We start from the raw sequence: 11,148 nt of genomic DNA on the forward strand, positions 1-11,148 counted from the left end.
GTTAAAATTGAAAACAAAAATTAACTTTTAAAATTTTATATCAATTCAAAAAGAGTACTTAAAACCCAGCTTTTGTAATTTATTTGGTTTTTTACAAAATTTTACCAACAAATAGTAAAAAAAAAAATTATAAATTAAAAAAGCAGAAAATTAAAAAAAAGTTGAAAGGAATAAAGAAAAAAATATGTTTAAAAGTAATTATTTTTACTGAAAAATTACATTTAAAATTAAAAAAGATAAAAACTTTCTTAAAAAAAAGAACAAAGAAAAAAAAATATTTTTAAAACTAGTAATTTTTAATAAAAAATTACATTTAAAATCAAAAATTATAAAAACTTTCCTTCTAAAATTTTATTTCAATTCAAAAACAGTACTTAAAACACAGTTTTGCAAATTTTTTGGCCTTTTAAAAAATTGTACCAGCAAATAGAACAGAAACAATTTTAAATAAGAAAGGCTCAATATAAGAAAAGTAAATAAATAAAATTAAAAAATAAGATTCAAACTAAAAAATTTAATTAAAATAAAAAAAATACTTTTAAAATTTTATTTTAATTACTTTTAAAACTTTATTTTATTTCGAAAAAAGTGCTTAAAGCTTAGTTTTTGCAACTTATTTGGTCTTTGATCAAATTTTATATTAAAAAAAAAATAATTAATAAGAAAAGCAGAAAATTTTAAAAGTAATAAAAAACGATTAATTAATAATTTTTAATAAAAAATTTCAAATTACAAAAAAAAATTTTTCGGTAAAATTTTTATTTCAAATAAGCTTAGAAGTTTGCCCATTCTGTTAAGCCATTCTTAAGAAACAAATAAGAAAAATGTGAGTAATTCCTTAAAAGCGGATATTATTCATTGGAATCCGAAATTCAAAAAGTGTGCATCTTATCCATATAAATATTTTTTCAGAAAAAAAAATTCAAATTCTTTATCTTTAAGCTACTGCTTAGTAAGTTATTATACTCAAATCGAAGGTTGCACAGGAATGCCGGGCATCCCTAAATGATATTAGTGTCGTATTCAAGATTAGCCTTATTTGGGTTCCAGCAAGACTACTATTGCCGCAAATAAACAAGAAAAAAACAAAGGAACTGCTTAGTCTCTCAAGAGATAGCATCTCGAAGGTCGTGGCTTGTTTAACCAGTCACTGGCTATTTGGCAGGCATTCCTTAACACTAGGAGTTTTCTCCCATAATTATTGCAGAAGTTGCAGAGATAAGGAAGAGGAAGAAATAGTTGAGCACTTCATTTGAAATTGTCCAGCCCTAGCTAAGATCAGAGCAGGTTGTCTAGGTAAATACTTTTTTAATTCTCTTACAGAGCTGGCTGGCGTGGGGTTGGGATCAATACTACGTTTCATAAGAGCCACAATATGGTTCCACGAAGGAAGGTAAATGAGGTTCCCGTGCAGCACAGTGGTATCACAAGGGAGCTGTAAGGTCTAAGTGAGTTGGTCGTGCAGACCGACTACCACCATAGCGTAACCTAACCTAACCTAAATAAAGGAGTCCAAACACACCAAATTTTAACTTTTCTTTTTGTTAATTTCGAATTTGATAATTTTTCTAAGCAGCCATAATCGATTCATCGCCTAATCCGCTTTCGCGGCACAATTATTACACAGACTGTTTGAATGCATGTATGGATGTGTGCACTGCTCAACTTCGTTATTTAATTTGAACTGTTTTTATGTAAAAATTTTTAATTATATCATTTTGAATAATTTTCGAAAATACTTTTAAATGATCGCTTCTAATATGCAATCGATTAGTAAGTGGCTATTTAACACTTTTATAAACCGCTATCGAACACCAGATTTTTCGTTTCACATAAAATATTTTATTTTATTTTTAAAATGGTGGGCCTAGAATGTGTTTGTCTGAATTTTGAAGTACTCAAAATTCTTCAAATCGAAATTTTGTTTCTTCAGCTGATCGTTATTTTTCGTATAATTTTATATATGGTTTCTTTTTTGTTCGTTTGTTTGCGTTTTTGGTATGCACTGATATTTGTGTGTGAATTCTACCACGGGATAAATTCTTTGTGCTGGGGAAACTATTAATTCTGTACTAGAAAATTGCCTACTACCCCTACTAGTGGAGGAACCAGAAATATTTCGTTGAAAGTGGCCCAAATCTAGTTTAAAGAGACCACTTGACACCTCTCTTGGTAACGGTGTGAAAAATTTTGCAGTTGCTTGATAGCGACTAGCTTTCAAATCCACTAAAAACTCAACGTTTGGTAATCAATTCACTTCCTGTAAGAATATTTTAATATTAGCATGTAGATTTGCGTGGGCGTATGTGTGCTTTCTATCAGCTCCACGAGGCTAATTTCCAAATAAATACTAAATGTTGTCCAATGTTGTGCGCAAAATTGTGGGGTAATTTCTTCGTGTCACTCTAAGTATTTTATGCTGCGAACCCTTTTCCATGCATTAAATCTCCACTCACACTGGCTTAGTGCACTTTCCATGTATTTTAATAATTTAATATTTCACACCCACTCTCCGCTCTTAAACATCGATAACACTATCATTCTTCTTCATCTCCATCAAATGTGTCTGCTTGAGCTTCTCTTGCATTTGTGTTAGCATATCCTGCATGCGTCGTATCTCTTCATCCTTCTGCAACAACAATCGGTCGGTCTCCGAAATGGCCGCATCGAAGCCATTTACCGAACTGATTGAGTCCCGCTTCAATTTGCCTCGCTCCCGTAGCGCATGTTGCGATATCTGTGAGATGCATTGTGCTCGGAAATTCTCATAGTGTACATCCTGTGTGGTGTCCTTCAGATCTTGCATGTGTGTGGAAATGAGGAAGGTGCGTAACTTATTGAAATCGCTATGTTCGGGATCTTCGACATCAACCACACCCCATGGGTATTGACGTCCGCGCACTTTCTTGCCCGCCACCTCAAGTATCGTATTGCTGCCGACGACCGCAAATGGTATCGAGGCCTTTAGATCGCGATCTTGTTGTTTGAAATCATCATCTTCATCCGAATCACATTCGGGAAATTGATATAACTGTATCTTGTTATCTTCCAAATCTTGCAGTATGCGTTCTTTGAGCTTACGCACCTCATTTTTGGTCAAACAATCCGCTTTGGCGATGACCAGCACAATATTGACTTTGCGATGCAGTCGCCTAATTAGATCCAGATCCATTTGACGTAGACTGCAAAGACGAAAAATTGAGCAATAAAGTAAATGAAGAAAAAAAAACAACACCTGTGACTACCCACCTGTGACCCCATGGCGGCACGAAATACAAACAACAATGCACACGATTATCCTGTATGTTACGTCGATTCAGTCCGCTCTCGTCTGTAAAATATTGGCGAAACTGAAAAAGTAATAGAGCAGTCATTAATGTTTTCTTCAGTTGTATCTCTCGCCAGTGCGCTCACCTGTTCATCGATGTATGCGGTACATACGCGCCAACTATCTTCACAGTTGATGCCATCACCGAAACCTGGTGTATCCACTACTGTCAATCGCAGACGCACGCCCCGCTCCTCTATATCCATAGTTTTCTTTTCAATGCGCGTCGTCTTCTCGAGTCGCTCTTCGACATTTGGTATAAATCGATTCTTGTATAGATCACCCAGAAAGAGACTATTGATCAGTGTTGACTTGCCCAGTCCAGATTCACCGACCACCATGAGCGTGAAGTCGAAGCCACGTTTCACCGACTTCCTGTGCACTTGCTCGGGCAGCGTTGCAAAACCGATGTAATCGCGATCTTTGTCGAATGATGGTGTTTTAGCTGAAATTAGAGAGAGGAGTGTGTGATTTTTAGCAGCTTCTCATGGCATAAAATATTAAGAAAGTTCGTATGAAAGATGTTTAACCATAGTCGGAAGTTAACTTAAATCTAGATCTCGGGGAACATTAGATTAGCTTTATAATCCCTACAAAGGACTCATAAGGACGACACGGTCTGGGAAACCCACTTTTAGGACAGTAGGTATATACCGAAGAAGACAGAGGAATTAAAGTTGTATAGCTGAAGAGCAAAGGTACTCAACGGAATGGTATACCAATTCCTCATCATCAGAGACCAGGGGGTTAAATGTTTTTCTCTGCCGTACTTGATAGTTTTAAGTCATCTAACCGCAGAGAATGCTTTCGGATATTGTAAAAAGATTATAAAGGCGCTATTAGTAGCCGAGTTGCTTGGTGCGTGCCTATTATTCGGAAGTGCAGAGGTTCGAATCGTCGTGCATGAACATCAAACTATGTAAATTTCTTTTCTAATAGCGGTGGCCCCTCGGCAGGCAATGACAATGAACAATCTCTTCATTAAAAATCATTTGCTGTTCGAGCTCGGCTTCAAACTGTACGTTCTACTATTTTTGGAACAACATCAATACGCCCACCATAAATAGGAAAAGCAGCTGAACCAAAACCCTAATAAAAGGTGTGGCTCTTATATTGTTCGTATAATTAAAATGGAGCTCTAAACAGTAAAGTGCTCAATCTGAGTTTCAGTTCACATTAGCTCCATGTGTTCTGTTCTGCAAAAGGTGACGATAGAATAATCTATCATTGGAGGGTTCTACATTGCTCGATTTTTAGAAGTGAGAGTCGAGGGTGGAGGCAAAATAACGATTGCGCTGAGATTTTATAATTCCTTATTCATTGGTGAAGGCAAATATCCAGACGAGAAAACGTTTAGCTGTAAAAGTTTAGTTTAACGTTAGCTAGCTGTGTAAATCGACAAAAATCTAGGAGGTTCACTGGCTAGGCCAAGTCGAAGAAAAGTCTCCTCTGTATGGAAAGACGGCGTGGATCAAAACTTGGCTTGATTTGGCGTTTTTAATTGCCATCATTTAGCACTTTAGACTTTCTCGCTTTCATCGCAAGTTAAGTATCTTGGATTGATACTTGACTCCAAACTCCATTAGAAGCTACTCATTGAAAATCAGGTGAAGAAGGCCAGCATAGCTTTCTACTCCTACAAACCTATGTTCATCAAAAAATGGATGTCCACAAGTTGCTCTTTGTATGTACAACGAAGTGGTTCTGCCATATTTAACTTATGGATGCCTGGTTTGGTTGGAGGACCCTTCGAAAGGGCTATAATATCACTAAATTAGGTAGGGTGCAAAGGACTGCTTATATTGGCATTATCGGATGATGTAGAACCTGTCCCAATGCTGCCATGAATGTCGTTTTGCACTTACTTCCCATCGACTTTTACGTTATTTCCATCGCTGTTCAAACTGCAATCAGATTAAAGAAGGTTGGTCGCTGGAGACGATCTCTCAAACGGCATGGCAGCATTCTTGAGCAGTTAACACCGTACTTCTCTGAAGTTCGGACAGATATCTCGATCCGCAAACCGGAACTTGAGGGTCGTGAGGGAAACTGGTGCCTTCACTGACGACTCCAAAATGGAATTGGGAGTCGGAGCAAGAGCAATTTATGCATTTCTTTAAAACTGCCGAATATCGCTAGTGTTTTTCCGGCAGAAGTCCTTGCCATCCTGCAGGCATGCAGAATGCTTAGAGAAGCGAGAGCGCAGGAGATATCAACATTTTTTACGATAGTCACGCTGCGATCAAAGCACTGATGACGGCATGGTGCCAATCCAAACTGGTCAACTACTGTAAGGAGGAGATCAAATCTCTTGGTTGTGCAGGTAGCATTTTCCTCAACTGGGTTCCAGGACGTAGGAACATAGAAATAAGTGAAATTGCTGATGAACTTGACAGATAAGGGTTGACTGAATTGGTCTCAGTAGCCTCACGTACACATTGTCATCCCCTTCATTGTTGTTAAAGAGGAATGGCGCAACTTATTTCTCAGAAAAGATGGAGTTACATTTCTTCGTGTGGTTTTCAAAATCCTATGCTTCCAGTACAATAGACTAAGGATGCAAAAAGTTCTGGGGACACCTCACCATTCAATTTCCAAACTCGTGTTTACCGTACATTGGGCGGTCGACGCACATGCAGAGATCCCCGTTGCAGAAGCTGTTTAGACCTCTCAGAGAAGGAGACTGTTGAGCACTTTCTCTCTACGTGTTCGTATTTGGCAGTTAGACAATTGAGGTCGCTGGGTGCTCCTTTCTTCGACAGCCTGGGGCATTGCTCCAAGCAACAGCTGTAGTTGGCTATAGATATCTGCCCGTTACAGGTCTCAAAATGGTATCAAAACGGCACTTTAGTGCTACTTGGGGAATGCCAGACCGGTACTTCAGCCATTTAACTTATCTACCTAGTACGAGAAGGAAACGACTAGCGCTCCTCATTGAGCTTGAAACAAATCGCTTAGACAGTAACTGCGCCAACAAAGAAGAAGAATAACTGAAGAAGATAAAGAGACAGTCATTTGTATTACCAAAGAAAATCTGTCTAATCCGACTGTACAACAAATTTAGGAAGCTCTGCATAAGATTGATTCATGAATCAATTCAAAAACCCTTGCTTCTAAATCCACAAAGTAGTTGAGTTTAAGAAAAGGTTTGAATAAAGTTGCAGACAAAATATTATAAGTAAATACTATGTTATAGCTTGATTGACTTCTCGCCACACAATGCTAGCACTCAAAAGCACTCATTTAAGACAAAAATCATCCTTCAGTCACACCTTGTACGATTTGTACATAAAACCAAAATTACCACACATTGCTCAAAAATCTCAAAAATACCGCATTGCAATCACACAATCAAAGAATGTCCTCGAAGGACACAGCCCGATGATATACTACGAGCCTACATAGAATTGCCTACATTTGATTGTGTGTTATGTTTACAATAGATTTTATGGCGACGAGAACAGAGAAAAGTAAAAAACCAAAAACAAAAGAAATCTATCCACACACAATACACGGAAAAAAAATATTGCAGTAAATATCCAGCTGGAAATTGTCGCCTTTAGTCAACAGGACTGCCTGGCATTATTGACATTATTAGTGCACTTGTCAAAGGAGATACGAATTTTTAGATTTTGGTAAAACCGATTTGGCAAAGTGCTTATATATCACCCAATTACCCATTTATAAACTTAATCTTCCCGATTTTCAGTATGGTCTCCTCTGTTGCATCTCGACTTAGCTCAAAAACTGTTATGGATTGTTCGAAAGTGGCATTTCTTTCAGCGGCCCCTAGAGCAGCCACCTTCATCCGACTCTTTGTTTCTACTTTTTATCCAGAATATTTTTACTATTTGTCAAGAAGTATTCAAAAATTTGCAGGCATATTTTTTATTTATTTTCAATTTAAAGCTTTAACAAAAGAAATGCAAATAAACGACCTTATGGTCACCAAATTATGTTCCACAGCTTTAAAAAAAATTGTGTAATATGAAAAAACTTAAAATATTTTCCCCAAAAACCGTAGAAAAGTAGTAAGAATGGAATCCATATTACAAAAGGATTTATAAAACACAAACAATTTATTTTTATGACAAAAAAATATTTAAATTAATGTACAGTGAAAATTTAATCCATAAATAAAAAACATACAAAAATTGAAACTGAAATGATTAATAAAACCAGTTTTTCAACTATTCGTTGCAACTTGATAAGAAGCGTGCATGTTTATTACGGACTAGACCAAAAATGCTACCATCAGCATACGAGGGCGGTTCAATAAGTACCCGTGTTTGATGATAGAGGGCGTTCCTGAGGGAAGTTGGTGTTAGCATCGTGTGCGGCCATTTATCAAACGACGGAAAAACAAATTTAGGACTGATTGAGAAGATTTGGATTTGGCAGCTATTCGAGTAAGACGTGTTTCGGGATTTTCGCTAAGATGGAAAAAGAAGAGTATCGTTCGGTAATTCGCTTTTTGTTTTTGGATGGGGAAAAATACGAGGAGATAAAAGGAATAATGATCACAGTTAGACATTAGTTCAACGAATTTAAACGTGGTTGATGAAGAGCGACCCGAACGCCCGACAGACGTGGTTACCCAAGAAATCATTCAAAAAGTCCAAAAAGTCGATCGCTGATCGACGAACGAAAGTGCGTGAAGTACCAGAGGTCGTAGGTGTGTCGACCGGAATGGCAATTAATATTTTACGTGATAAGTTGGCGATGAAAAAATTGTGGGCCCGATGGTTACCGCGATTGCTCACAAGCAACAACAAGCGGATACGGCTGTTAACTTCGAAGCAATGTTTAGAGCAATTTAAGCGCGTTCCGAAGGAATTTTTTTGTCGAGTTGTTACCGTTGATGAAACCTGGTTTCATCTTTAAACACCAGAAAGTAAGCAAGAATTAAAACAATGGATTTCTCCCGGTGAATCTGCTCCAAAGAAAAGGAAGTGCAGGGGATAGACTTTTTTGGGATGCGAACGGCGTCGTCCTCATTGATTTTTTAGAAAAAGTAAGAACGATCTCTGGACAATACTACAGTGAGTTATTAGATCGCTTTCACAAAAAGTTAAATGAGGCACGGCCGTATTTGACGAAATAGAAGGTGCTGTTTTACCACGATAACGCACCAGCACTTTAATCCGGAGTTGTCGCCACCAAACTGCATGAATTGCATTAAGAATTGCTGCCGTTTCGCCGTATTCATCCGATCTGGCTCTCTGCTACTTTTTCTTGTTCCCTAAGATGAAGAAATGGCTCGCGGGAGAAAAATTTAATACAAACGAGGCAGAGGCGAATTTTGGAGAGTTCGGCAAATCCTATTTTTGTGAGGGGTGAAAAAATGGTGCGAAGCGTTGGAAGAAGTTTATCATTCTAAAAGGGGACTATATTGAAAAAAAGAAATATTTTGAAAAAGTGGTGTCTTCATTCCTAAAACAGGTACTTATTGAACTGCCCTCGTGGGTAGATATGTCAGATATTTCTAGGCCATCTGTAGGGTTAAAGTGATGGAAAAGGAAAATCACTTGAATTTCTCGATTGAAACGAATGCCAAACACAAAGAAACAGGCCGAACTGGCTGAAACTTGGTGTGTGTTCTTCCAAGAGATGCTACTAACTAAACATAACCTTTTTCTCTGACACACTTTTCAAATCACCCTAAAGCTCATTTAGAAAGAACCATTTCAAATTTTTTGAAATGAGAAAACCATTTAAATCATAATGTGTACATAACATGCGATGCGAAATGGATTTTTTTATATATATTCTAATATTTTCTTTTTATTTTTGATATTTTGCTTAACAAAATGTTAAATTTAAATTTTTTTGCGAATAACTCACTCGGTTTTAAAGCTATTCTGCTAAAATTTTGCTAAGGACTGTCTTTTAATAAAGGGTTTTCCAATAAGAGGTGTTATTTTGATATTCAAAGAAAAATGCTGTTTTTTAATATAGATGATCGGATGCTTATTTCATTACAAAGAGGAAGGTATGCCGTTAATAGTGGAAAATAACATCAGGCAAATGACCACCACGACCACGCTTACAGGACAATAACCTTTTCATGAAATTTTCCATAACCGAATTGCACAGTGGCTGCCCTATGTCCTCGATAGTCTCACGAATTCCATCTTTGAGGTCTTGAGGTTGAGGTCTTGGCCCCAAAGAAAAACGTCACAAGGTGTTAAATCACAAGATCTCGGTGGTCAATTGTGATCACCTCTTCGAGAGATAACCCGGTCCGGAAACTTTTCCCGTGAAGGATCAATGGTTTCGTTGCATGTGTGGCACGTAGCGCCGTCTTGTTGAAAATAAACGTTGTCCAGATTAATACCATCCAATTCTAGCCATAAAAATCATTAAACATTTCTCGATAGCGCAATCCATTCATTCATAACACCAGTTATTGGAAAACCCTTTAAAATAATAAACATTCACATCTCTTGTTTTTGCGTTCTTACTTTCCAACCATCCTGTAACTTTTTTTTTAATTAGCACGCGAGATCTGGCTAAAAAATTTTAATTTTACTCTATTTTTTTCTGAGTGCTGATCTCCCCCCAAAGCCCAAAAAAATAGGTGAGGTGTGACGTGTGACAACCGCACCCCTTTGCTGCTTTTGTTTCTCTTTCTGTCAAGCATAATTGTAGAGCATAAAAATTTACACATTTCTTTTTGTTTTTCAAAAACCCCTAATTAGTTGCATGCAGCAATGCAGATGCGTGTTGGAAAATAAATAGCATTGCGCTGGGGTTAGTAAACATTTTTTTGCCTGTTTTGTTTCCACTACACCAAGTGTGTGTCTGCACACACTCAAGCACACAACAACAATAATACTTCGAATATAATATCACATATGCAAATCCTTGTGTCTGTTGTGCTCGAGAAGGAGGTTAAGTGCAGGAAGTGTGTCGTTTCCTTCGAAACTTTTTTGTCCCAAAGCGGAAATCGTTAGTGAATGCCAAAACAGTCGGCGGTTTGTTGTGGGTGCAGCGCCTCAAAGTATGTTACACAATTTGGCGACGGAATGCTGTACTTGTATGCATATGTATGTGTGGGCGCATTTCTTTACACTGCCCTCAAGAGCCACCGCCAAATTAAAACGAAAAAACGAAAGAAATGAAACACACAAAGCAACAAAACCACTTACACATTGTTTAGAGTAGAATTTTTGCGTTCGTTATTCGTTATTTACATTAAAATACTGCAAAAACAAAACAAAAAACGTTTCTGTTTGCTGAATGTCTGATGAGCCCCTCGCTGAGTTGTCAGTGAGCAGCCTAGCGGCAATTTCTTAGTTGGCAGTTTTTTCGCTATGAACTTATTCGGGTGGTACCCGCTGTGTGTATCCTGGCAAAGTGCCTGCAAAGGTCCTATGCACGCAGAGTAATTGATTATATTTTTGGCCTTCTCTGTGGCTTTTGGCCTTTTTGTGTTTATTTTATTTTAATATTTTTTTTTTGTAATTTTGTAAATTATTGTCTTCTTGTACTTTACACTTTTTGGTTAGATTGTGTTGCGTAATCGGTGATTATTGTTAATTTTGAAATTATGATTGTGCGAAATTTTCGTGGAGTCAATGTACTCCACACAATTTGCTACTATCGACGTCGTATTTGTTGCTTTTGTGCTCGATTTGCATCTGTTTGCGTATTTCACTTTTTTGCCTTGCGTTCACTTCACATTTTCTGCTTTGTTTTTTCTTGGGTAATTAAAGTATTCGCTTTTTTTAATGGAAAGTTGCACGAGTGGCGTAAACAAACGTTTCAAATTTAATTATTTAAAATAATTATTTTTTATCGTTCCACATTAAAACAGA

At 37.2% G+C, this 11,148-nt stretch overlaps 1 protein-coding gene across 1 annotated transcript; it reads right to left on the reverse strand.

Moving 5' to 3' along the window:
* Positions 1 to 645: 645 nt before the first annotated feature.
* LOC128857392 (septin-2) lies at positions 646 to 10,705 on the reverse strand. Its single transcript, XM_054093134.1, has 4 exons — positions 10,480 to 10,705; positions 3,415 to 3,773; positions 3,250 to 3,350; positions 646 to 3,182 (listed from the first exon to the last, which is right to left on the reverse strand). The coding sequence occupies exons 1-4, from the start codon at positions 10,481 to 10,483 to the stop codon at positions 2,519 to 2,521; spliced, it is 1,128 nt and encodes a 375-aa protein (XP_053949109.1). The 5' UTR covers positions 10,484 to 10,705; the 3' UTR covers positions 646 to 2,518.
* Between the last annotated feature and the right edge of the window lie 443 nt (positions 10,706 to 11,148).

This window comes from Anastrepha ludens, chromosome 3 (assembly GCF_028408465.1).
Source record: "Anastrepha ludens isolate Willacy chromosome 3, idAnaLude1.1, whole genome shotgun sequence".
In the NCBI taxonomy this organism is placed as follows: domain Eukaryota; kingdom Metazoa; phylum Arthropoda; class Insecta; order Diptera; family Tephritidae; genus Anastrepha; species Anastrepha ludens.

What these genes read in the sequence shown, in the direction of transcription:
- LOC128857392 (XM_054093134.1), bottom strand. An exon ending in CCGCATACATCGATGAACAG is followed by an intron (nt 3,351 to 3,414) that starts GTGAGCGCACTG and finishes TTACTTTTTCAG; the next exon opens with TTTCGCCAATATTTTACAGA. An exon ending in GTGCCGCCATGGGGTCACAG is followed by an intron (nt 3,183 to 3,249) that starts GTGGGTAGTCAC and finishes TCGTCTTTGCAG; the next exon opens with TCTACGTCAAATGGATCTGG.